This window comes from Rattus norvegicus, chromosome 3, assembly GCF_021556685.1.
Source record: "Rattus norvegicus strain SHRSP/BbbUtx chromosome 3, alternate assembly SHRSP_T2T, whole genome shotgun sequence".
In the NCBI taxonomy this organism is placed as follows: Eukaryota; Metazoa; Chordata; class Mammalia; order Rodentia; family Muridae; genus Rattus; species Rattus norvegicus.
In genome coordinates this window covers 17,582,805-17,610,662 of record NC_141536.1, presented here as the reverse complement: position 1 = coordinate 17,610,662, position 27,858 = coordinate 17,582,805, and the positions used below count along the sequence as shown (strand labels likewise).

General features: G+C 44.6%; 1 protein-coding gene and 1 pseudogene across 1 annotated transcript; one reads left to right on the top strand and one right to left on the bottom strand.

Annotated features, from left to right (window-relative positions):
- Positions 1-393: 393 nt before the first annotated feature.
- Positions 394-1,567, bottom strand: LOC120101528 (spermidine synthase-like; annotated as a pseudogene).
- An 8,011-nt stretch (positions 1,568-9,578) lies between these two features.
- Positions 9,579-26,564, top strand: Glt6d3 (glycosyltransferase 6 domain containing 3). Its single transcript, NM_001037583.2, is given in 6 exon segments — positions 9,579-9,683; positions 10,838-10,917; positions 12,551-12,586; positions 18,640-18,687; positions 25,172-25,309; positions 25,736-26,564. Coding segments are annotated over 5 exon segments (966 nt in total). The 5' UTR covers positions 9,579-9,683; positions 10,838-10,843; the 3' UTR covers positions 26,406-26,564.
- The last annotated feature ends 1,294 nt before the right edge of the window (positions 26,565-27,858 follow it).

Here is a 27,858-nt window from a genome sequence, read left to right as displayed (position 1 = left end):
AAGGACATCTGGGCATGTAAAACAAGGTTAAGATTACAAAGGTGGTGACACGATTGCGGATTTAAATGTAATAACGAAGAAACTGAAGTTGTGCTGGTCCATGGGGTTAGAAGGCACAGAGGGTCAAAATCCAGAGCCGCCAGTGGTAACTCATTGTTCCAAAGCTTCCCAGTGCAAGCCACATAGCCACTGCCCTTCAGCTTTGAGTCTCTATTTAGGCTGTCCAGTGCAGTTAGACTGAGCGTTTAAGCTGCCAGCCTATCTTACTTTCTTTTTTTTTTTGTTATAAATACACGTGTTTTTTGTTGGGTCACAGGGCATAGGCGGTACTGTACAGAACTGGTATAGGCATGGGGCTGAACGCCACAGAGATAGACACAGAGACTGAGTCCACCCAGCAGGGCAGGCCAGGCAGCATTCTGGGGCCTGTAACACTTGGTTGGTGGGCAAGGGTCATCTGGGAGTCTGGTCCAGGACTGCTGGTCCCCAGACAACTTTGGAAGCTCCTTGGTCCAATCCGACTGAGGTCTCGGGTGGTGTTACAGTGGCACCTGGATTCAGCTTATGTCATTCAGGGCCTTTGGGGTGAACTCGGGCAGCACAAAGGCTGCGCGGTGCATGTCTGAGTTATAGTACTTCAGCTGCATCTGCTCCACTTGGACCTGTGTCAACTGCTGCACGGGCTCCCGGAAGTTGGTGCTCGGGTTTTTGCTACACAGCATGAAGCCAATCTGGCCACTGGGATAGGTGGGAATGGTACAGTAGGCATAGCTCACCACAGGGAAGAGAGACTTGCAGAAGTGCCTCATCTCCTTGATGAGGTCCAGGTGCAGCCACTGGCACTCGCCCTGGCAACGGAGGATGCCATCTTCTTTGAGGGCTGTCTTCATGAGCTGGTAACAGGACTCCTTGAAGAGGCTCTCAGCAGGGCCCATGGGGTCTGAGGAGTCGGTGATGATGACGTCGAAGGCATCTTGGTTCTGTTTCATGAACTCAAAGCCATCGCCCACGTGGAGAGTCAGCTTTGAGCTGGAGTAGCCAACGGCCATGCCAGGCAGGAACTTCTTAGAGACTTCAATGACATCCTCATCGATCTCGCACTGGACCACAGACTCCACAGAGGGGTGCTTCACCACTTCCTATAGGATGCCCCATCTCCACCCCCGATGATCAGCACCTTCCGCGGGTTGGGGTGGCTGCAGAGCGGCAGGTTGGCTATCATCTCCTGGTAGGAGAACTCGTCCCTCTCGGTACACTGGATGACGCTATCCAGAACCAGCACGTTGCCGTAGGTTTTACTGCGGAAGACGAGGATGTCTTGGTACCGCGAGCGCCGCTGGTGCAGCAGCTGCTCCACTTGCAGCGACAGGGCCTGGCCAGGCCACAGGCTACAGGTCTCTCGGAACCAACCTTCACGGATGGCAGCGGGGGCCAGGCTCCATGGCGGGCGGGCGGCGCGCGTCGAGGGCCCTGGACTGCAGGCTGCGCGGAGCCCCAGCACAACTGGCTTGTTTACTTTCTTAAAAGATAGAATTCTTATGTATATGGTCATTTCGCGCCATGTGCATGCAGTGCCCAAATAGGCCAGAAGAGGGCGCTGGATCCTTTGGCACTGAAATTCGGTTATCAGCCACCATGTCTTCCAGGGCCTCTGGAAAACCAGCAAGTGCTCTTAACTGTTGAGCCGTCTCTCCCCCTGATCCTTCCTTCCTTTATGCTATGTATTTCACTAAATAAGATAATAAAGTGTCGAGAGCAGTGCTTGGAACAGAGACACTGAGCTGTAATGTCTTAGCCATTAGTTAGGGTTTCTATCGCTGGGCAGACAGCATGGCCAAACACAGCTTGGCGAGGAGAGGGTTTGCGTCAGCTTACAGTTCCACAGCACGGTCCATCAGAGGGAAGTCAGAGCGTGAACTCAAGGTGGGAACCTGGAGGCAGGAGCTGAACACAGGCCATGGAGGACGCTGCGTGCTAGCGTGCTGTCTGTGGACTACTCAGCCTGCTTTCTCACACCACTCAGAACCACCAGCCCAGGGGAGCCTCCCACAGTGGGCTGGGCCCTTCCATACCAACCATCCATCAAGGAACTGCCCCACAGGCTCTCCCAGGGGTCAGCTCAGTTAGGGCATTTCCTCAGTTGAGGATCCATCTTTCCAGATGATGCACACTCAGATCCTAACCCTAATAAGCTGTGTAAAGTTGACACAGAACCAGCCAGCACTCCAAGCATGGCAGCTCACACCCTGTCATCTCAGAACTCGAGAGGAGGATTCTCATGAGTTCAAGGGTAGCCTGAGCCACTGTGTGAGGCCCAGTCTCACAAACAAACAAACAAACAAACCCTAGAAAGATGCATTACGTCTAATGGACATGTTATAAAAACCAGAATATGAGCATGTGACACTTATGGGTTTTCATGTTTTGTCTATTTTATGTGCATGAGTGTTTTCTGGCATGTATGTATGTGCACCACGTGTAGACGTTGCCAATGGAGGCCAGCAGAGGATGTCCCCTTGGTCATGGTGTCTCTTCATAGCATTAGGAAAGTCACTAATGAGAACGACCCCACATCATAAGTCTAACACTGTGACACAACATTGCAATCTTACCTCAGGGCACAGTGCTTTGATCGTCATGAACTCAGAATGCTCAAACCTGATGTATGTTGTGGTGATTTGATCGAGAGTGTTCCTCTTAGGCTCATGGATTTGAATGCTTGGTTACCAGAGAGTGACACTATTTGAAAAGATTGAGAAGTGTGGCCTGGGTGAAGGAACCGTGTCAGTGGGGTGGGTTTTATTTGAGGTTTCAGAAAACCAAATCCAGAATCGCTTCCTGCTGCCTCCAGATGCAGGTGTAGAACTCTCAGCTCCTTCTCTAGCTCCATGTTTGCCTGTGTGCCACCATGCTTCCTGCTATGAGGATAATGCACGAAATCTCTGAAACTATAACCAACGCCAGTAAAATGTGTTCCTTTGTAAGAGTTGCCGTGGTCATGGCATCTCTTCACAGCAGTAGAACAGTGACTAGGACAGAAGTCGGTACCAGGAAGTGGGGTATTGCTGTGACAGCCTGACCATGCTGCTTGTTGGTAAAGTGTGGACTTTCAGACTTTGGATTAGGAAAGCAGTTGAATGAATTAAGCGAGGTTTAATAGGACATCCTAGTAGGAGCACGGAAGACAGTGCTGAGGGCAATTTGATCTGTGGGGCCCACAATTATCAAGTTTCAGAGAGGAAGGATATTAGTAAGTGGCCTAGAGACAGGTTTTATGATATTTTGGCAAAGAATGTGGCTAGTTTTTGTCCTTGTCCAAAAAGTCTGCCTGAGGCTAAATTAAGGAGTTTTAGATTAATGGCCCTGGCAGAGGAGCTTTCAAGATAGCCTAGTGTTGACTGTGTCACCTGGTGACTAGTGGTCACTTCTGCAGGTCTATAACAAAAACAAGTAAGTGGGGCAGGGAGAAAAACAGGACGTGCAGCTTGAGAGAAAATGATGCCAGGAAGTGTAATGGAGCTTACAGCTAAGTCCAGAGTTCAAGGAGATTTTTAAAAAATGCTCAAAGAGAAGCCTGATGCTAAATGGAAAAAGGGGAGTGGTGGCCTCAGGGCAGGACCTCACCTTCATCCAGCTTAGCTTCCACCTTGTCTAGGGGCCCCGTGGTTCTGACTTTAGTGTCAAAGACAGGAGAGATGAGCTGTGGGTTCTCCCTCCCTGGTTAAGGAAAAGTGCTGAGGTCAAGGATGTATCAGGGGTTTCCCTGCATGGTGGCCCAGAAACCCCAGTGTGTGAAACTGTGGAGGTGAAGCCTAGATTTCACTGGAGACCCCAAAGTGTTAGAGAGGCTAGAGCCATGTGATACCTGCCAAGGAGAGCTGCACAGGAGGTGCAGAACCAACCCAAGAGAGAGAGGTGTGTTGCGGTCAACAAAGCAGAAGGAAGTTGGAGGTCTGAAGACTGCTTTGGCATCTGACATGGAGATGCGGGGTTTGGAGTTTGCCCAGCTGGGTTTTGGTTTTGTTTGGTCCAGTATATAAGTCACCATGTTCCCTGCTCCCTGGAGAAGTATGTGACCTGCTTTTTAATTTTGATTTTATAGAGCGTTTACATTTAAGAGATTGCCATGAGTCTCAGAAGAGACTTTGGACATTGGACTTTTAAACAGTGTTGAGATTGTTGGAGACCATGGGGACTTTAGAAATTGGACTGAGTGTCTTTCTGCATTATGATGTGGCTATGGGGGGGCGGGGAGTGGAATGTGGTCGTCTGAATAAGAATAGGACCCTAGACTCAGATATTTGAATGCTTAATCCCCAGGAAGCGGAAATTTTTGAGTGCATTAGACGGTATAGCCTTGTTGGAGGAAGTGTGTCACTAAGGGTGGGCTTTGAGGTATCAAACGAGCCCATTCCAAGCCCAGAGTCTCTGTTCCTGCTAACTGTGGGTCCAGATGTAGAGCTCTCAGCTCCTCCCTCAGCACCGTGTCTGCCTGTGTGCTACCTTGTTTCCTGCCATGATGATAATGGACTGAACCTCTGACATTGTAAGCCAGCACCAATTAGTAAGTGCTGCTGTGGTCACGATATCTCTCCACATCAACAGAGCAGTGACTAAGGCAGATGGAAAGGTTCAGGTAGAAGCAAACACGGCCCCGTTTTGATAGTGGTGGAGCATCCACAGATCTTTTTCGGCATCCAGGGGGTCCTCTGGGGCTGGGAACTTTTACACTGATGTGCTTTTCAGTGTGCTGTGTGTTGTGCTTCTGCCGAGGTGGCTGCCTAGATCCTTTGCTCAGGTTTTCCCTGATTTTCTCCCAATCTCACCAGTTTAACAGCGCTTCTTTCTTGTGTCTTCTCTGTATCCCGATGGTTCTAGACTTGACATTTAGGCTGGTGAAATGTTCTGAGTTAATTTCTGTGCACGTCTATGAAGTATAGACCACCCCCTTTTGTAGATGGATATATGAACATTCCTGAGACATTGTTGTAAAAAGAAAAAGTGACTGGCCTTTTCCCAATCAGAGTTTTTATATGTGTGTGAGTCCATATTCAAACTTCGTTTTTGTTCAAATAACCTATATGTCCATCTTCAAAGCCACAAAGTCTTGACAGCTGAGTCTTCTAGGTACAAACTGACAAAAATCTAATAGAAAAGAAACAAAGAAAGCCTCACACCCCCAACTTCTATTGTTGGAATCCACATGGTAACAGGAAAAAACTGACTCTTACAAATTGCCTGCTGACATCCACTTGTGTGATATCGCACACGCAAAGACACAATAAAGAAACTCATGGACAAAGACTGTTTTGAAAATAAAAATCTATATGATCAATGTTTTATCCAGAAAAAAAAAAGAAAAGAAACAAAGGACTCAGTTTACATAGAATATAACAACTCCAAAACATGAGATGACGTTCCTCATCAGGATAATAAATGGAAATCAATATATTTGCAATGAGTTAATATAGTTAATATAAAAAACAATTCCACAATACTTACTTAAAGTTTAACCTTTGACTAAGAAATTCTACTTCTAGGAATTTATCTTGCCTAGAAACTCTAGGAGGCTGGAGAGGTGGCTCAGTGGTTAAGAACACTGACAGCTCTTCCAGAGGTCCTGAGTTCAAATCCCAGCAACCACATGGTGACTCACAACCATCTGTAACGGGGTCTGATGCCCTCTTCTGGTGTGTCTGGAGATAGCGACAGTGTACTCACAAACATAAATAAACCTTTCAAAAATAAAGATAATAATCTTCAGGAAGGAGCCATGCAGATCTGTGTGGCACAGTCACAGAGGACGTTTATGGAGCCCGCAGAGGCTCAGGCAGAATGCCTGGCAGTAGAAAAAAAAATGACGCACGATTATATTTGTGAATAAAATACAGCTCGTTCATAAAAAGCAACGAGACGCGTCTGTATGAGGTGCCATGGGATGGTTTTCAAAGTATCCTGCGTGAAAAAGCAGAAGACTGTGTTTAACATGCTGACATTTGTGGGCTCCTATAAAAGCAAAGCCATGTGTTTACAATATAGGCGCCTGAATGAACAAAGAGAAAATACAGAATAAAATCCATGAAGCCCGTCACAGTGTCTGACAATGGGGGTAGAGAACAAGGACAAGAACTCGCTGTGCCTCAAGTCTCCTTTTTTTTTTTTTTTTTGGTTCTTTTTTTCGGAGCTGGGGACCGAACCCAGGGCCTTGCGCTTCCTAGATAAGCGCTCTACCACTGAGCTAAATCCCCAGCCCCTCAAGTCTCCTTTTTTGTACTGCAATTCTTTTTTTTTTTTTTTTTCGGAGCTGGGGACCGAACCCAGGGCCTTGCGCTCGCTAGGCAAGCGCTCTACCGCTGAGCTAAATCCCCAACCCCTGTACTGCAATTCTTTACCACATGTTCACACACATATACACACACACACACACATACATACACACACACATACATACACACATACACACATACACACATATACACATACACACACATACATACACACATACACACACATACATACATACACACACATACATACACACATACACACACATACACACACACATACATACATACACACATACACACACATACATACATACACACATACATACACACATACACACACATACACACATACATACATACACACATACACACACGTACACACATACACACATACACACATACATACATACACACATACACACACATACATACATACACACACATACATACACACATACACACATACACACATACATACATACACACACATACATACACACATACACACACATACATACATACACACATACACACACATACATACATACACACATACATACACACATACACACACGTACACACATACACACATACACATATACACACACATACACACATACACACATACACACACATACACACACACATACACACACATACACACACATACACACACACACACACCACACATACACACACACACACACATACACACGCTTGCATCTCTTTCAATAGCAAAAACAAGATTAGTTTTAGAGGCGGAAGGGAGAAGGATGGTACTTGCCATCTCAAATTGTGGGTGGCCGTCTCAGTGTAACCGTGTAATCGCAGTGACCATCTTTTAGTAATCCGGAAACGTGCGATTTCTATAATCAGGAAAATGAGCACCACAAAAACATCCTAAGAAGGAATAATGTGGGGCCGGCTCTGCGCGGGGTCACGGTGTCTAAAAAGCATGGGAAAATAGTTGTAATTTTTCTCTGTCATCCATCCGCACACATCATCCAAAATACACTTCCATAAATAAATATCATTTATAAGGAGGATAAGGAGCTGGGGGAAGGCCCGTTCAGGCGGACCGTCCCTGCTACCTCTTAGGCCCGGATCCAGTGCTGTGAGTCTGTCCTTTCCAACATCTCCTCCACCTGCGAGCTCCTGAACCAGGTCATCACTGAATAGGGCCGTCCCTGGGTCTGCTGGCTGATCCCCCAGCTTGGAGCTTCTGTGACTGCAGACTTCAAGGCTTGCCCTGCTGAGAGATGGGGGTGAGGCGGGTGAGGGTGGGCTGCGTGCAGGCTACAAGCACAAAGGGAGAGAGAGCTCTGAGAGCGTAAGGGAGGCCACGCTCAAGAACAGGGAGGTGTGCTAGCAGCCTATATGGAACTCACGCTGCCTACCTGAAAGACTACCCTGATTCTGGACAACAGCAAGGTATCCAACCTGAGTCCAGGCAATCATCGGGAAACCAGAACCCCCGAACCAGGCCAATGAGAGAGACAGAACTAGAGACTGGCAATGACAAGTGTGAAAGAAGACTGCCACCACCGAGAGCCATGCAAAATGTCTGCAGTCTATGCTACCACATGAAGCTATGTGGATGGTTGTGGGCCGTGTTACCATGAAGAGCATGTTAATGGGAGTGGTGCGAGCAGCCACCTGAGGCTCTGTTGATGTCCCTGGTCCATGGTTCATGCTGCTGACAAGGTCCATGTCTGGTTCTGTGGTCCTTCTGCAGCCAGGGACTATGTTGATATCTGCAGCTTGTGACACTCCCAAAGGCCATGTAGATGTCTGTGGTTTGTGCTGCTATGTGGGTGTGTGTATGGGGGGACCGTATGTCCATGTCTGAGGGCCCGGCTGCTGACTGGGACCATATTGGTATTCTTGGCAGAAGTTGCTATTCCAGTTGCTACATCATGTTGCTGCCCTTGGTCTGTGCTGCCACCAAGGACTATGATGGTGTCTATGTCCTGTGCTGTGGCAGAGGGCTGTGCTGATGTCCACGGTCAGCACTGCCACTGGAGGCCATGCTGAGGTTCCATGGCCTGTGCTGACTCCATGAGGGTGTCATTGATCCCCCAACAACTGGGAAGGGTAAGGAAGATGCTTTTGCCATGGCTCAACAGCTTCAGACTCACAGTTGAGAAAGAGGGACATAAAAGGTTTCAATGACAACCCTTGCCCCCACCCCACCCACCCCCGAAAAACCTAACAGCCTAGGTAAGAAACCATCGGAGAGAACAGTTAAAAATTGTGTAGCCCTCCACAACTAAGGGCTTCTGGTGGGGGTGGTGGGGAGGACTAAGTTGTTGTAAAAAAATAAAAAAAAATAAAAAATGTATGGTTGTCTTTTATCCCTTTTATCTGCTAGACATCCCAACTCCGCAGTGGCCCAGCTGCTGCACACTTCCCTATACTCAAACAGTCACATAAAAGAACACACAACACAATAACCTTTGGCCCAATTGATGAGATATAATTGCCCACCTAAACATACAAAGCCCAATACACATCCATCCCTTAAAAACATTTGTAACGACCTGTAAATGGAATCTTAACGTCATATTGTCCATATTGTCCTGCCACGGCTTCTCCTCTTCATCTCCCCCCCCCTTTCTCTCTCTCTCTCTCTCTCTCTCTCTCTCTCTCTCTCTCTCCCCCCCCACCCCCCCATTCCATCTCCACCTCTTCCTTCAAACTTTTCTCCCGCCCATCCTTCCTTCTCATCCAATGACAGGCCTCCTTCTCTCCTGTACCTACCCTCACCTGTACTTTACAGATTAAATGGGGAGAAGGTTCTGGTGAAGTCACCTGAGTCCTGAGTACTTGACTAGGCAGCTGTCCTTGAGGCAGCAGAATTAGCATCAAAATACAGATAACTCCAGGGCAAACCACCACACTAATTTTTAAGGGGCTGGCTACTGGGAGTTTGACCACACTTCAGTGAGGTATAGGCCATACAGACTGGACTTGTGGTATCCTCCTCTTCCTCTTCCTCTTCCTCTTCCTCTTCCTCTTCCTCTTCCTCTTCCTCTTCCTCTTCCTCCTCCTTCTTTTTGGTGGGGAGGACACAAGGGTAGAGGGTAGACCTGGGAGGATTGGGAAGTGTATGGGATGTATGATGTGAAATTCCCAAATAATCAACAAAAATATTATGGGAAAAAAAGATTAAGAAAAACAAAGGAAACTCAGATTAGATAAAGTTCTATTTTCGGTAGCCATGAAACAAAGTGTTGCCTCAAGCATCACTGGGGCAACAGCTTCTAACGTTTCCATTATCAAAAGAATTTGGTGACGTCACCAGGAGAGAACACTCCTCAACAGAAGGATACCACACCCTACCTGAGCTGGTATTTTCTTTTCCTACCATTCCTCTTTACATTATCAAAACTAAAGGTAAAGTGACTCATATGAAAGAAATGGATAAAATTTTGATTACGATGAAAATCATAGTTGGCCATCAATCCCAAACTTTGACCTAAAAGCTATTTTATTCCAAACAATGAGTGATATGTCAAGGTGTCCTTGACTTTTGAGAATAGTGTCATTAAGGTCACATGGACAGGAAATAATCTTAACTAAATGAGCCACAGTCTTACTTCACTCAAACTTTGTTGCAAAGAATCTCGAACTTAAATAGAGAACATTTCACATTGTTCTTGGGACATAGAGGTTGTGTCCTGGTATGGTATGTCCCGGTATGGTATTATTTGCAGAATTTACCAATAGAACTCTAAGCCGTACTTGTCACCTTAAATATTCAAGGGGATACATTAGAAGGAGGCAAAAAGAAACAGATGAAACTTTACTCAAATATTTTCTTTAACTCATGTTTCCGAAATTTCTAAAATGATCAAATATCTTAAAATTCTCTCTCTGTCTCTCTGTCTCCTCTCTATATAGTCCTGGCTGTCCTGAAGTTCACTATATACACCAGACTGGCCTTGAACTCAGAGAACCTCCTCCTTCTCCTCCTCCTCTCCTCCTCCTCTCCTCCCCCTCTTCCCCTTTTTCCCTTCTCCTCCCTCCCCTCCTCCACACCCTGCATACTCTTCCTTGTCATACTCTGTTTTTAAACTCCATTTTTTGGAGCATAAATAGTTCATATGCTCATGACTCATGTGGCTGGTGGCACTGTATTCATAGGCACACACCCAAAACTTCATTAAATATATGTTCAAGAAATAGTAAACCTCTGTGTTCCTCCTGTACCCAAAGGCAAGAGAAGACTTGGTTTTGACTGATGCCTACCCAAATCCAGTTTGTGTGTTGATATCTACCACTGCCCCTATATCTCAATGCAACAATGGGGGCTTAATGCCTTTGTATACCTAAGAGACAGTGTATCTATTTTGAGGCTATGGGTTCTGAGGTCTTTAAGTCAATTATTGGTTTTACTCTCTTTGTGATACACTTGACTGTAGAACAATCTGGAATCAGACAGTGAAGTTGGTGGCCCAATTTCTACAATTCATTGTTTGAAGACACTGAAGAAAGATTTCTTAACCTTTAATGGAAATCTTCCCCCCACTCCCCCCCTCTCTCTTTAGGAAGGAATGCAGTATAAAAAAGAAACACTGTTGCTAATTCTGCTTGCTATATTGCTAGCACTAACTCAGCGCTACTCCAGGTAAATATATATCCTTGATGTATCACAGTTGCGAATGACTGTCACAGCTGACCTAAAATGCTGGACGTTTACACAAAGGCATCAAAGCACTCCCCCATGGTGATATCGAACCTCAACTCCTTCACTTTTTTCAGAATTCAAGAAGTATTGATTAAATTCCTGGTGCTTGGTAAGCCTTGTGCCAACTGGTGCCAAGCAACACAGTGACCTACTGACCCTTGTCTTATGGAGCTTTACGCTCTAGGAGGAGAGAAATGGCCTGTTTCTTGTGTTGTCATGGTGCTGTGTAATAATGTTTCCTGTGTTGTCATGGTGCTATGTGATGATGCTAGGAAGTGAAGAGGCAGTGAAAGGGCCGCAGGGAACTCCTCTCTGATTTTACTCAATTTTTTAAATTCTGTTTAATGTGTATGTGTGAGTGCCTGCATATATGTTTATGCACCAGCAGGAGAAGCCAGAAGGAGGAGCTAGATCCCCTTACAGAGGGTCGTGAGCCACCATGTGGATGCTGGGAACCAAAACCCAGGTCCTCAGCAAGAGCAGCCAGCATTCTTAACTGCTGAGCTAGTTCTCCAGCTTCCTATTTTACTCTTAAGGCACTCATTTATAGCAATGTTTTCTGAGCCAGCCTTTAATCCCAGCCAGCACTCAGGAGCAGAGGCAGGCAGATCTCTGAGTTCAAGGCCCGCCTGGTTTACAGAGTGAATTCCAAGACAGGCTACACAGAAGAACACTGTCTCAAAAACAAAACAAAACAAAACAAAACAAAAAAACCAAAACCAAAACCAAAACCAAAAACAAACAAACAAACAAAAAACCAAAGCTAACATTTATATTAGCTTAAAATTCAGTTCAATCTCTGTGTTTCTCTGCCAAGCCTGCCTTCAGTGTACTAAACAAAAACACCTTCAAGACAATGGGCTGTTAGTTTAGGGGTTTGTTTGGTTTTGCTTTTAGAAAAAAAAAAAACAAAACCCATTTAACATCAAAGTTCTGATCATTGTTAATGAGGCCAAAACAGCAGCTCTCTAGAGAAAAAACAAAAACAAACAAACAAACAAACAAAACCCCAATGTCCCCATACGGAAACATTTAAATTCTCAGCTCCTCTGTGCCCCACTCACCAATGTCTCCTTTGTACCAGTGGCGCCAACCCTGGTTTGAAAGGCAGCTGAGTGGGGGGACAAATGTCTTTAAGTCTAACTCTATCTCTTCGGCATCCTAGGCTGTGTTTATTTGCCCTCCAGAGTTATTGCATTTTAATGAAGGAGATTCACAGCCTGGCATGAAAGTCTTACCGCATGGCCCACAAGCTACTAGCAGGCCTAATTTGTCCTGTGTTTCGTTGCTGCAAACGTAAGCCAGGCGGAGTGCTTGGTGGGCACAAACAGATGGAAGAAAAACTGCAACTGTAGAGTTTGGGTTGTTTTGTTTTGTTCGTTGTTTTTATTATTATTATTATTATTATTTTTGGTTCTTTTTTTCGGAGCTGGGGACCGAACCCAGGGCCTTGCGCTTCCAAGGTAAGCGCTCTACCACTGAGCTAAATCCCCAGCCCCCGTTGTTTTTATTATTAATAGACTCTTTTTTTTTTTCAAATTTAAAACTAAATTGATTTTTTTCCCCCTTAAAGAACAAAGGATCACCTACAGAAGATGTACACCTGCTGGTAAGGGTCTGTCCTGTGTATGTTCTAAGAACTGTGAAGGGGGTGGTGCTTGGAGCAAAATGGGTTCCTAATAGAGATGCTGTACAGAGAAGTGTGCTTTGGCCATTGACGTCAATGTAAGCATCCTTGTTTGGGACAGTGATTGCTTTGGGTATCTTTAGACCGATATCTCCCTGTGAGCAGCCTGGTTTCTACCTGCAAGACGATGAACCTTATAGTTTCTTTGCATGTGAATCGTGGCTTCTAGCTTTCTGTTTTCAGGGGACTCCTGTGTGTGCAAACATGTCTCTGTTTTTATATGTTTCTTGTGACTTTTCTTTAGTTCCTTTTCTTCTGTTTGCATGTTTCGTCCTATTCTGATTTGGGTTTTTGTTTGCTTTATTATTCCTTAGATGCCCATCTGTTTTCTTTTTTCTTTTTCTTTTCTTTTTCTTGGATATTTTATGTATTTACATTTCAAATGCTTTCCCCTTCCCCCCCTCTCCCATATGCTCTTCCTGTTCCCCCGCTTCTATGAGGATGCTCCCACTCCTACCTACCTCAACGCCCCACCTCAACGCCCTGGTATACCCTACATGGGGGAAACGAGCCTTCACAGGACCAAGGACTTTTCCTTCTATTGATGCTGGACAAGGCCGTCCTCTGCTACATATGTGGCTGGAGTCATGGGTCCCTCCATGTGTACTCATTGGTTGGTGGTTTACCGCCTGGGAGCTCTAGTGGAGTCTGGTTGATTGATACTGTTGTTCTTCCTATGGTTTTGCAAACCCCTTTAGCTCCTTCAGTCTTTCCTCTAACTCCTCTACTGGGGTCTCCTTATTCAGTCCAATGGTTAGCTGTGAGCATCCTCAACCAGAGACGGAAAGGGTGTGAGTCCAGATGGGAAGGGAGGAGGGAGGAACTCAGGAGTTATGGGAGGGGAAACTCTAGTCAGAATATGTTGTTGGAAAAAAAAATCTATTTGGGGGCGGGGTAATCAGGGTGTTTGTTTGGTTGGTTTGGTTTTTTTCTAGACAGGCTTTTTCTATGTAGTCTTAGTTGTCCTGGAACTCACTCTGTAGAATTCAGAGGTCCACCTGTGTCTGCTTCTTAAGTGCTGGGATTAAAGACCTGCACCACCACAACCAGACTAAAGATCTATTTTCTTTCTTTCTTTTTTTTTTTTTTTTTTTGGTTCTTTTTTTTTTTTTTTTCGGAGCTGGGGACCGAACCCAGGGCCTTGCGCTTCGTAGGCAAGCGCTCTACCACTGCGCTAAATCCCCAACCCCTAAAGATCTATTTTCAATAAAAGAAGAATAAAATCTCAAGATGATGGACGTTGCTCAAAAATATATACAGCTAACTTGGTGTAAAACAAAACCCCTCCCCCCCATAAACCAAGAGCGAACTTCTCTGTCACTACACAGTTTAATGAATTTCGGCACAGATACTTTGGATGTAGAAAGAGAACTGGGGGAATCCTACCGTGAAGGATCTTCAGCTAAAGACACTTCCGAAAATTGAGAGACGCATTCTCCATAACCTCCCACCTTATTTCAAAATAATTACCACTCACAGGAAGTTGCCCTGAAATCACGTGCACCTTTCACCTGATGTTCCCCCAGTGCTCCCCAAGGTTACAGCTCACATGACTGTACTCAAAGTCAGGAAACCGACACCAAGACAAGGTGCGGATATAATTTTGCCCTTTTTTTTTTTTTTATCACATGTCGATATTCATACAAACAACACCAATCGAGATTCACTACTTTCCCATTACAGCCCGAACTATCCTGTTTGGGAACGTGTGATGCTGCTCCCTGTTCCAGATCCTACTTCATCCGGGATACCACTTCTAATCATTTTGCTATCACAACTTGCCGTCTTGAGACTTTTATAAACAGGGCCATAAAATACATAATCCGCTGGTAAGAGGCGTTGTCACTCAGCAAGATGCCCTTGACAGCCAAGGACGTTGTTTTTACTAACATTCCAGACCGCTTGACTGATAGGTAGTATTTCATACATGAACACAGCAAAATTTGTCAGACAAATTTTAGTGTAGACTTACATTTTTCAGAACCTAGCTTACGAAGGGTACTTAAATGCTTTGAACCTCCCTTCTAGCCCACCACCCACCTACCAGAGGTAGTGGAAAGGCAAAAGGATGTGGACCTGTTTAGAAATAGTTCTTTGGGGGAGACTCCAATATTCGTTGTCAGGATATAGGCAGGTCGGCTTACACACAGTAGCTAGATCCACTGGCAAACGCCATTCATAAATCAGCAATGGTAGTCCTAGCCAGAAGAAAATTCGAGGCTCCGTCAATCAGCTTGATTCCTTGGAAGCATCAAAAAGCCGCCACAAAACCACCAGAAGTTCTTTGGTGCTTTTCTCTTTAAGAAACCACAACGAACGTGGTCTTGCAAAGACTGGCAAGCTGAACCAATACCACGCCCACTGGCAAGCTGAACCAATACCACGCCCACTGGCAAGCTGAACCAATACCACGCAGCGTCGTCCACCGTCCGTTGGGTTATGCTTACACCCTTTCCAAACATCACATGGTCTCTCATGAATCCACTCTAGCAGAACGTCACATGCCCTTTCCCCGGGCAACTTCCAGAAAAACACGTTTGTTTTCAGCAAAACACCCTCCCACATGTCTGCTTCAGCAAAATCATCCTCTCGGAAGACAGTTTCCGTAAAAACACCACACAGCACAACTGAGTCTCCAAAGAATTTTCCACTTCATTTTAGTTAACAGCCTTTTTTTTTTTTTAATTTTTAGGTGATCTGGAAAATATTATGACACTTCGTTTTGGCCTCCATGGTTCCTCGTAAGAAACTTACTTGTTGAATGTCTGTCTTCGACAGGTGAAGGATCATCTCTCTGGCTTCTTTTGAGATGTTTTCCTTGAGTTTTCATGAATTGATCCTGTTTGCAGCTCAATTAGATTCTTAAATCTCTCTCTCTTGCTATATTTGGGAAGTTCGCCGCTGCTGTTTTTAAAATTTATTTTATGAGTTTATGAGTGCTCCGTCTGCATGAACACCTGTCCACCAGAAGAGGGCGTCAGATCCCATTACAGATGGTTGTGAGCCACCATGTGGCTGCTGGGAGTTGAACTCGGGACCTCTGGAAGAGCAGTCAGTGATCTTAACCGCTGCGCCACCTCTCCAGCCCCTAAGTACTGTGTTCTAGGGTTACTAGTACTACGATGAAACACCAAAAGCGACTTGGAAAGGGTTTATTTGGCTCGTACTTCCACAGCAGTGTTCAACACTGAAGGATGTCAGGATAGGAACTTAAACAAGGCAGGAACCTGGAGGCAGGAACGGATGAAGAGACCATGGAGGGGTGCTGACTGCTGGCTTGCTTACTGTAGCTTGCTCAGACTGCTTTTCTTGTAGAACTCAGGACCACCAGCCCAGAGGTGGCCCAGTCCATTGCCGCTAAGGAAATGCTCCACAGGCTTGCCTGTAGCCCAATCTTATGGAGGCCTTGTTGAAATTCAGGGTCCCTCCACTCAGACGGCTTTAGGTTGTGTGTAGAAGAATGCAAATAGACCCATGTCTATCACGATGCACACAACTCAACTTCAGGTGGATCAAAGCCCTCAACATAAAACCAGACAGTCCAAACAGGAAGTGGGGGATAGCTTTGAATGCACAGGAACCAACTTCCTGAACAGAACACCAACAACTCAGGCTCTAAGATCAACAATTAATAAATGGGACCTTATGAACTGGAAAAACTTCGAGAAGGTCTAGGACACCATCAAAAGGTCAAAACGGCAGCCTATAGAATGGGAAAAGATCTGCACCAATCCCACATCTGACAGAGGGGTAATATGCAAAATATATAAAGAACTCAAGAAACCAGATATCAACAAACAATCCATCTTAAAAATGGGCTTCAGATCTAAAAAGAGAACTCTCAACAGAGGAATCTCTAATGGCTGAGAAGTACTTAAAGAAACGTTAACCATCCTTAGCCGTTAGGGAAGCACAAATCAAAACGAGGCTGATCTCAAGTCACAGACAGACCATGCTGGTGGGGATGTGGAGCAAGGGGAACTCCTCGACTGCTGGTGAGAGTGCAAATTTGTACAGTCACTTTGGAAATCAAAATGTCGGCTTCTCAGAAAATTGGGAATTGATCAACCTCAAGACCCAGCTATACCACTCCTGGGCATATACCCAAAGGATGCCCCACATCCCACATGGACATTTGCTCAACTGTGTTCATAGCAGTTTCATTCATAATAGCCAGAAACTAGAAACAACATAGATGTCCCTCAACATGGACAAAGAAAACACGGTACATTTACACAATCAAGTCTTACTCAGCTGTTAAGAACAACATCACGAAGTTTGCAGGCAAATGGGTGGAACTAGAAAAGATCATCCTAAGTGAAGGCAACCCAGGCCCAGAAAGACAAACATGGTGTGCACTCACTTATAAATGGTTATTAGCTGTGGGGGGAGGACAAAGGGAACGAGTACTGGGAAAGACAACTGGAATGGTGAGGGTGGCATCTCTGGGATGAGCTAGAAACCTAGGGCAATGGAACCTCCCAGGAATCTAAGAGAGTGACCCTACTAAGACTCCTCCTAGCACTGGGGGGTATGGAGCCTACCCCGCCATCTCCTGTAACCAGGCAAGACTTCAATGGAGGGACTGGAACACCAACCCAGCCACTAAACCTTCAACCTACGATTTGTCCTAACAAGGCATGCTGGAATAAAGATGGGGCAGAAATTGTGGGAATGGATAACCAATGGCTGGTCCAGCCTGAGAGCCCCGTGCCATGAGAGGGAGCTCAGCCTAGTGCTGTTAAGGACAGTATTCTGCTATACTTGCAGACAGGAGCCTGGCATAGCTGTCATCTGAGAGGCTTCACCCAGCAGCTGACGGAAACTGATGCAGAGACCCACAATTGGGGAATCCTGAGAAAGAAGGGGAGGAAGGACTGTAGGAGCCAGAGAGATCAAGGATGCCACAAGGAAACCTACAGGACTAACCTGTGCCCATAGGGGCTCACAGAGACTGAACTGCCAGTTAGGGAGCCTGCACGGGACTGACTTAGGCCCTCTGGACATATGTAATAGTTGTGCAGCTTGGTCTTCATATGGGACTCCTAAGAACAGGAGCAAGGGGCTGTGTCTGACTCTGTCGCCTGCCTTTGGGACCCTTTCCGCCTTCTGGGCTGCCTCTTCTAGCCTCAATAGGAAAGGATGCGCCTAGTCTCACTGCAACTCTTTACTGCAAGGCCAGTTGACACGCATGGGAGGCCTCCCCTTTTCTGAAGAGAAAGAGAGGGAGAATGGATGTGGAGGAGGGGAAGTGGGTGGTGGGGAGGACAGAGAGGAGAAGAGAGAGGGGAAACTTCAGTTAAGATGTAAATGAACTAATCTTTTAAGAAGACATAATGCCCAAGATGGTGATGATAACTATATTTTCCAGCACATACTGCTTTAACCACTCTCTTCCTCTCCTCTCCTCTCCTCTCCTCTCCTCTCCTCTCCTCTCCTCTCCTCTCCTCTCCTCTCCTCTCCTCCCCTCCCCTCCCCTCTCTTCTCCTCTCCCCTCCCCTCCCCTCCCCTTCCCTCTCCTCTCCTCTCCTCTTCTTTCCTCTCCTCTCCATTCCCCTTGAGACTCCAGTCACAAGAATGTCCCCTGTTGTTATGGCCCATCCCATCTCTTCAAACTTCTCTTTTGTTGCTTTTAGCTTTTGTCTCAGTTGTCCAAATCGAGCGGTTTCTGTTACTCTATATTCCACTTTGGAGAGTCCTTTCTTCGTCCTCACCACCCTGCTATTGAGCCCACCCCCTGAGTTATTTCTATCCCCTCACCCACCCCCACTGTTGAGCCCACCCAATGAGCTATTTCTACCCCCACTTGTTAAGCTCAAATGCTGAGTTATTCTATCCCCTCCTACCCACCCCACCCCCGCCCCGCCCCCACTGAGCCGTCTCTATCTCCATTTGATGCTGTTGGTAAGATTTTCTACTTCCGTTTCTTTGCACCAAACTACGCCCACTAAGGTGAGTCTTCTCTCTGTACCTAGGAGAGATCATCTGGAAGAACCTCAGCTCGAGTCTTGGTTTAATCCAAAGTAAGAATAAAATAATGATGTAACTTAAAGAGAATCTTATTCTGTAATCAAAGGGTAGGTGCTCAAGATACCTAGAACCAGCTCATTTCTAAGATTTTTTACTTTTAAGGGTTTTTCCCCCCATGTTTATGGTCTATTTTCCAAGAATCATGCAGTTAAGGGATGTAATAAGAAAGCCGTCATATTCAATCTGGTTTAACATTCCTGGTATTCTTAGGGAGAAAATGTCTTTAAGTACAACCTAAAATGCCAATACTGACTCCCCTCAACTTTAATTTATGATCACTATAATTTACATATTAATTATACAAGTGAATGTCTCACTGTGACATTTCTATACATGTGTGTATTATGTTTTGCTAGTGTCAATTCTTACTATGCTCACTTGTTATTGATACTCAAGGGAGATCACTATTCTTCTGTAATGGTTGTGCAATATTTGGCTTGATGCTTACACAGTATAAACATGTTTATAAAATGTTCACAGTGCATTTGTGCATTGACATTGTGTGATATTTGCAATTTGGATTCTACTATATTCCAACAAATATAAGTGTGTGTGTGTGTGTGTGTGTGTGTGTGTGTGTGTGTGTGTGTGTGATGTAAGAGTGTGGATTTCTAACATGGAGTCATTAGTCATTAGTTTAAAGACTTCAGATTTTAAGGCCTAGGAAGTTGGCTCTGTGTGGTAAAATGAATGCAGCGTATGCATGAGGACCAGAGTTTGGATCTCCGGCATTCACACAAATGCTGGGTATACATGGTAACCAGTCTGTTCTCCCTGGGCTCAAGAAGTGAAGACAGGATCCCTGGAGCCAACTGGCTAGGTCTGGATTCCAGAGAGAAACAGCTTCGGTACATAAGAAGACACTCCATGCCGATCTCTAGCCTCTACATGCACATGCACAGACATGCACCCGCATCTATGTAAACATGCACATACACGTATACAGCACACACACGTACAGAAGTAAAAGTGAATACATATAATTAGGGACTGGAGAGGTGGCCCAGCAGCTAATAGTGCATGTTGCTCTTGCAGAGGACCCAGGATTGATTCCCAGCACCTATGTGGCAGCCAATAGCCATATATAACTCCAGTTCTAGGGGATCCCGTGCTGTCTTTTGGCCTCACTGAGAGCAGGCATACATGTGGTAAGCATGCATACATGCAGACAAAACACACTTAGAAATTGAAAACAAGTAAGTCTTTAAAAATAAATAACTAGGGGCTGGAGAGATGGCTCAGTGGTTAAGGGTACTGACTGCTCTTCCAGAGGTCCCGAGTTCAATTCCCAGCAACCACAAGCTGTAATGAGATCTGATGCCCTCTTCTGGTGTGTCTGGAGACAGCTATGGTGTACTTATATATAATAAATAATAAACCTCTAAAAAGTAAATAAATAAATGATGCAAAATTTAATATTTGATTTATGCTACTCAATTACTTTTGATGATTATTCTATTTATTTTCTAATCTATAGTGGGTAAATATTGAAATGTTTTACTTATTTTGCATACTTACTTGATGTTAGTTTTGTAATATCAAATATTTCATTCTTGGCTGTGACCATGCCTAGGCCTAGAGGAGCAAGCGTAGGCATGGTTTATAAGAGATCAGGGATTGCCAGGGCTGTGAAAGAGGAACCATCCATCGAAGTTGTAATCACAGAGGGGCATTACTATTGAACAAAACTGCAAGAGAAAAAGAAAACAGACAGCCTGACCTCTCTCTCTCTCTCTCTCTCTCTCTCTCTCTCTCTCTCTCTCTCCCTTTCTCTCCCTGTGTGTCCTCTGAGTTTTCCTTGGTACTTCTCATTTGTAGACTCTCTAGAAGCCATAGACAATGGGTGGCCAATCTACTCCCGAGAAGAGATGAGGATGGATAAGAAAACAGATGGAAAAACACCTAGCACAAATCAGTCCTTCTACAAACTAGTATTGTTTCCTAAGGCCTTCACTTAAGGGGTTGGGGATTTAGCTCAGTGGTAGAGCGCTTGCCTAGCAAGCGCAAGGCTCTGGGTTCGGTTCCCAGCTCCGAAAAAAAGAAAGAAAAAAAAACCTTCACTTACACGAAAAAGCTCATGTCCCCAAACAGGCCAAACATAAAGTTCTATCAAGCGTATCTCCACAAGAGGATGAGGGTATCATCACATGATGACAATATTGTCACACAATACAATGACAGTATCGTCACAAGATGACATTAGTCATCCTCAACGCTCACCCTACAAAGTAGGAGAGAAATGGGGAGAAAATAAACTAACATACACAATAAATCATTGTTACAGTCCTACTGCAACAGCTGCTGAGGAGACAGAAAAGTGGAAACATAATAATCAGATCCACGGCTTCCTTACTCTCTACTGATACATTGTTGACCTCTGTTCTGATCTCCTCCATTCCTGACATCCCCAAGTCCCTCAGTGGTGCAGCCCTATTGAGGCACCACAGTTTCCCAAGGACCATTATTCCTGGGCATGAGAGTTGTGGAGCACATTCCAGAGAGTTCTTTGGAAGGCAGTTCTCCCCCCTGCCATTTTTTGCAGTAGCAACTTGTATCTCTTTAGTAATGAGAATGATTTGCCCAGCCAGTATATTAATGGTATTCCTACCATTTAATTCAACATTTAACAAAACTCCAAAATGACCTGCAAGTGGTTTTTATGACTTTATTCCCTGAGAAGGGATTCCTCCCTTGTGAAGTAGTATCTCCCAGCCCATGGATCTGCAGTCATAAACATGTTAATCAAACACAAACACTCTATAAATGAATTATATAATGTAATCAAGAACACACACTTTCCCACATCCACCCATCCTTATGACTATGTATTTCAACTTCAGGAAACGTGTCACCAGATTAAAAAAAGATCACTGATTCAGAGCATCCTAGGGACAGGACCTCAACCTTGCAGAGACTCAGCTCTCAACTGGCACTGAAATGGAGACTTCTGTTGACTCTCCCGCTTGACAGACAGAGGACAGAGGCTATGATGAAAATACACCAACTGTGACACAGTTCATCATAAAATTCACTGGCTTCTCAGCTAGGCAGTATGTATGACACTGGACATTCAGTGCCTGCCTAGCTCCATGTAAGGGATGGGGCACATTGCTTAGCCACACAATCTCCATTCCTGTGCCGGGGCCACTCTGCACAGACTCACTGAGGCAGAACCAGGGCTGAGAGGCAGGGCTGTCATGATGGCATCCAGGCTGCCCCTGCTGCACATTAGCTTACTGAGCATCCCCTGTACAGGGCATCCTCTGACCAGCATTTCCCTCTCAGGGGAAGAGTCTCACATCTAAGGACTCGTAAGTTTTACCTCTTCATCTCCTGTTTTATCTTCCGTTAAACAATGTTGTCTTTTGAAATGTTAACACTTTAGTTTTAATCATGTTTTGTGTGTGTGTGTGTGTGTGTGTGTGTGTGTGTGTGCGCACGCGTGCGTGCACAGGAGTGCACACGCCTGTATAAGAGTAGCAGGGCTGTTGGAACCTCTGCAGCTAGAGTTGCAGGCTGTTCTTAGCAAGTCCACATGGGCTCTGGTAGTCAAACTTGAGTCTTCTGCAAGACTCTTAACCACTGATCCATCTCTTCATCCCTTAAATTTATTTTATATGTATTCATGGGTATGCATGTGTGTGGAGGCCAGTGACACTGGATATCACTTTCCACCTTATATATTTTAAGATATGTTCTCTCATTGAACCTGTCTAGGCTGGCTGGATCCTACACCCCTAGGGTGCTCCTGTCTCCCCCTTCCACTGTTGGAATTACAAGCATGCACCACAATGCCCCGCTTAAAATACACACACACACATACACACACACACACACACACACACACACACACACACACACACACACAAAATGCATGAGCTTGCATACATGAGTTTGTGTGTGCAGGACCCCACAAAAACCAGTGGACGGTGATCTCCTAGAACTACAGGTGGTTGTGAGCCATTATATGTGGGTGCTGGGAACTTACCCAGGGTCCTCTGCAAGAGCATCACCGTGAAGCCATCACTTGGGGTCTGGAGGTTGAATTTCTTATGCTCATCAGTGAGAAGAACTTTCTCACTGAGCTGTCTCTAATGCCTGTTGCGTGTAGCTTTGCTACCCCACCTAAGTTCCTGAAAAGAGCCACTAGCTCCACCCCCAAGAGAATATTGGATCCTGGGATGAAAACACACACACACACACACACACACACACACACACACACACACACTCAGTTGTTCAATTTCAACTTGCCTTTTAGTACAATTGCTAGGTTCTACTTATCTCTCACCTGGAGAAGCACGCCCTTATCAATACTTTTAGCTCCGCATCTTTCCACCTGCCCTCAACTTTAGTTTACATCTAGTCCTAGCTGAACTACCTGACTGTCTACCTCTGTGGCCACTCTATCCTAGATCTCATATGGCTGATCACCTTTTCTCCCTCAGAAGCATGGCTCTCTCTCTGTCGCTGTCTGTCTCTGTCTCTGTCTCTCTCTCTGTCTCTCTCTCTGTCTCTCTCTCTGTCTCTCTCTCTCTCTCTTTCTCCCTCCCTCCCACTCTCTTCTCTCCTTGTGTCTGTCTTTTCACGGAGGGGGATTCTAGTGCCTGTGAGCTGAGGCTCTCTCTGTGTTCCATTGTTCAAATTTCCCCACACTCTGCAGCCCACGTGACGCACTCTGCTCTGCTCACTGAGAAACCAATCCTCCCTTCTTCCTAGACTTGTGCTGTGTGTGTGTGTGTGTGTGTGTGTGTGTGTGTGTGTGTGTGTGTGTGATCTATCTGAGAATTCCTAAATTAATAGTGAATTCTTGACCCACATTGGGCGCCATCTATAATGTGTAGCTTTGCTACCCCACCTAAGCTCTGGGAAAGGACCACACTGGCATTTGAACAACTGTGTGTGTCTGAGTTTCATCCATGGATTCAATATTCTCTAGGCAGAGGCTGGTAGCACAATCTGTTCCTGGAGCTTAGGTAGGGTAGCAAAAGCTACATGCAAAACACACCCACCAATTTCTTAACATGGATCTTTAAAAGAATCTTTTTCTTTCATTCTGGCCAAAAAAATTATTAGCCTGATTTATTGAGAAAAACCAGTAATCTTTGAAATTGTTTCACTGTCTCAAATAGATTGGGGAGGGGAGGTAGCTCAATGGTAGAACACTTAGCTAGGATACATGAAGACCTGGGTTTAAACACCAACACTACCAGAAAACAAAACAAAAGATAAACAAACAAAACCACAGTGGGCATTGTGTAATCCATGTTCAAGACAGATTTCATTTGGATATATAGCAAACTTAATTACACAAAAAGTATAGTTAGTCAGGTTTTTGGTTTACTTTGCTTGGGTTTAGCCCACACTGGCCTTGAACTCACTATGTAGCTAAGGATGCCTCTGAACTCCTGAACCCCTTGCCTCCATCTCCCAAGTGGAGATCTAACATAATACCATGCTAGGCAAGTACTTTACCAACTGAGTCACATCTACTCCCCTAGTAAATCTGTCTTAAAGTGTAGTTTAAAATTTATGATTTAAATATAAGTGTATGCCTATATATTTTCAGTACAGGGAGGCTTAAAATAACTCTATAAAATAAATATATGACTTAGTCCTTAAAATGGTAATGGTACACTTTTAAAGAATTTGTTACTATGTGATTTTTATCACTATTATTAATACACTGGTAAGGATTGCCAAATTGTATCTTTGTGTAGATATAGATTTGTACTTAAATCTACAACTTCATTTTATATTCAACTCCTTCTGAGATGTGTATCTTAATGTGGTTGATTTAATGCCTCGACTTCAGATTATTTATTGCTACTAACACTGCCTTCGTGTTATCCATCAGAAACAACTCTAATACTTTCTATTTGTCTTGGCAGTCTCATTTTCTCCTGCATTGCATCTACGTGCTTAAAGCATAAAGGAGAAGTTGAAAAGGGAATAGTGTGCATGTGTGTGCATGTATGCGCATGTGTGTGCATGTGTGTGTACATGTATGTGCATGTGTGTGCGTGTGTACGAGTGTGTACATGTACATGTGCAAGCCAGAGGTCGATACCAATTATCTCCTTCAGTTTGTTTTATTCTGTTTCCTGAATAGAATGTGAAGGCCACTGAGGGTTAGGCTGGGTACTCACTAAGTCCTAGGGGTCCTCCTGTTTATACCTCTAGGTGTGCACCATGCCTAGATTTTTTTGACATGAGTTCTAGGGAGCCAGACTAGGGTCCTCATGCATTCATGGCAAGCACCTTTACTGGGTGAACCATATCCTCAGTTCCACAAAGAGAATATTCTAGATATTCCAGCAGGGGCAGGGGTGGGGAGAAAGAAAGGAAAAATAGAAGTTAAAACCGTAGTAAGCCCCTCTACAGCCATTCGTTAAGAGCACTCACGCAACTTATACTGCCACCATGAGATAACCTGCTGCGTTTTTGTTCTTTTTTTTTTTTTTTTTTGCTCAACAGAAAACGTCCTGATGTTATAGCAACAACTGGTTGGCTCGCTCCAGTCTTATGGGAAGGAACTTATGACAGAGAAGTTCTAGAACAATATTATAAGAGACTGAACATCACCGTAGGCTTGGCTGTCTTTGCTACTGGAAAGTAGGCACTGCTGGTAGCTGTCCTTAATACTCTGGAGAAATAAGGTTGAGCAGCCGTGGACTGTCTCTAGCCCAAGTACTGGTTACTAAGGAGTCTGTCATAGTTTCTTTCTGCCCTGTGAGGCTATGGAATAGTGGCTGTTTATTTGCTTTTTCTGTTTTGTTTCGTTTTATCCAGAAATAGCTGAATGTTAGAACGTGTGCAGTACATTGCTATCTAGCTAACTCTCTTTCCTTCTCTTCATAACAAACTCCTTGTCTTTTCCCAAGCTTACCAGATTGTCTTTCGCTAACCAATACAGCTGAAGGTACAGACACAGCCCCTCTATCATTATCTTCTTAGACACCAACGTCTTACGTGTTAATTAAATGGCACACCTCTCCTGGGAATTAGTGAAGTGTTTTTGTCTATCTTTTGTTTTCATAGCTTTTCAAGTGAGTCCCTGAGACGCTTCATAAAATCTGCCAATAAGTACTTCATGGTTGGCTACAATGTTATTTTCTACATCTTGGCTGATGGCACGAGCAATCTACCATACCTTGAGTTGGGTCCTCTTCGGACACTTAAAATGTGGAGGCTCTCTGGAGAAGAGATGACTTATGAAGACAGTAATCTCAGGAACATGAATAACATGCGATACAAAATCATGGAACATATTCAATATGAAGTCAACTTTCTCTTCGTGATGACTGCGAACCAGATCATCAAGAGCCACTTTGGAGTAGAAACCTTGGGCAGATCTGTAGCTCAACTCCATGCATGGTGGTATTTCAAACAGCCCAGAGAGTTCCCTTATGAGAGAAGAAGGAAAGCCTCAGCTTTCATTGCCTTCGAAGAGGGAGATTTCTATTACCACAGTGCCATTGTTGGTGGCACGCCCCTAGATGTCTTAGATCTCATCGAACACTATATAAAGGGAATTATAGATGACAGGACAAATGAACTTTCTAGCACGTATGAAAGACACCTAAATAAATATTTTTTTATCAAAAAACCCGTTAGGGTGTTATCACCAGAGTACAACTGGGATCCAAGATTTAAAACTCCTCCAGAAATCTGGCATATTAAGGTAGCATGGCAACCACGAATCACTTAACGGTTGTGCCGTGGGGTTTGTGAAATCGCAAGTAAATAGCAGGGTATTCTTCAAAAATAAAACTTTGGGAAACGTACAAAAGTATATAATCTTTCAGAATAAATTGTCTTTGAAATTATAATTCTCCTTAGTCTGAATAGAAGTAAACAGATAAGCATTATATGGTGTGATGTGTGCATTAATATTGTGGGAATTATTTTGGAGGTAATAATTTTTTTTATGAAGAAATCATGCACATGTCAAGCAGATATACACAAGGCAAGCTTAATATTCATGACTTTGCCCATTTTGGGGGTGGGAAGTATATTCCTTAGAGTCAATCTCCTTGATCAGTATTCAGTGTGACTGAACTCAGGTGAGCTGGAGACATCTTACCACATGTAGATCTTGCTTTTATTGCTAATTATGATGAATTCATTTTTAAAACAATGTTTCTATGTTACGCTATGTATGTGGATGTTTTCCCTGAATGTGTGTCTGCACTACGTGCATGCCTAATGCCCTCTGGGGCCAGAAGAGGCATTTAGATACCCGGAACTAGAATAACAGGCAGGTGTGAGTCACCATGTGGGTGCTCCAACTCAGCCCTGCTCCTCTGAAAGGGTGGTAAGTGCTCTTAACCGCTGGGCCATCTCTCCAGCTTTGAGTTCGTGTTTTTAAAGAAAGAGACAAGGATGTGATAAAATAAAATTTATCTTGTCCTCGAGGCACCTAAAAGTCTAACACAGGAGATAAAACTACCCATAAATGTTTATTTTACAAATTTAAAAGTTAAAAAATTTAAAAAAAAAGCCTCAGTCCCCTCTCCCAAATATGCCTAGATCTGGATGCTGGTCATGTATACTATGCTGGTAAAATCTCATGTGCCGTCTCAGCTCCCTGAGAAGCTGGCTTTGGAAGTGCGGTTGGTCTCTCCTCTCCAGGACTGTTTAAGTTGTGTCCTCTGACCCCACTTCTCTGGGGAATGGCTCCCCATTCCCTGTGACAGCGAGGAAAACTCTAGCAAACAACCTGAGGTAAAGCATGCTCTTTCCAACAGAGGTCACTAGCATTTATCCTCTGGCGTGAAAATGTCTGCAGAGGGAACGAGAACCAGAAGTTCAGCCGTGGGAAGCCCATCCCTGCAGAAAAAGCACAAGTGGGACCCCCTGCTTCAACTTCCCCGGGTGATTTCTGCTGTGCATCTGTAAGCCCCGACTTTGATGATGTTCTCTCTATATGGTACTATTTGTTCTTGTTCTTGGAAGTCCCACCTGAGGCTACCCTTCAACTCTGCCAAAGGCTTTATTGGGAACACAACAGGGCGGCCTCCCCAGGGTTTCTCGGTGGATTTCCGCTGGGTGTCTGGAGACTCCAATTTGATGGTGTTTTGTTGTTGATCCATCCACCCTTGATAATTTATTGTCTTACTCTGTGCCTTTTTATATACTTAAGAAACTAATTGGGCTGGAGA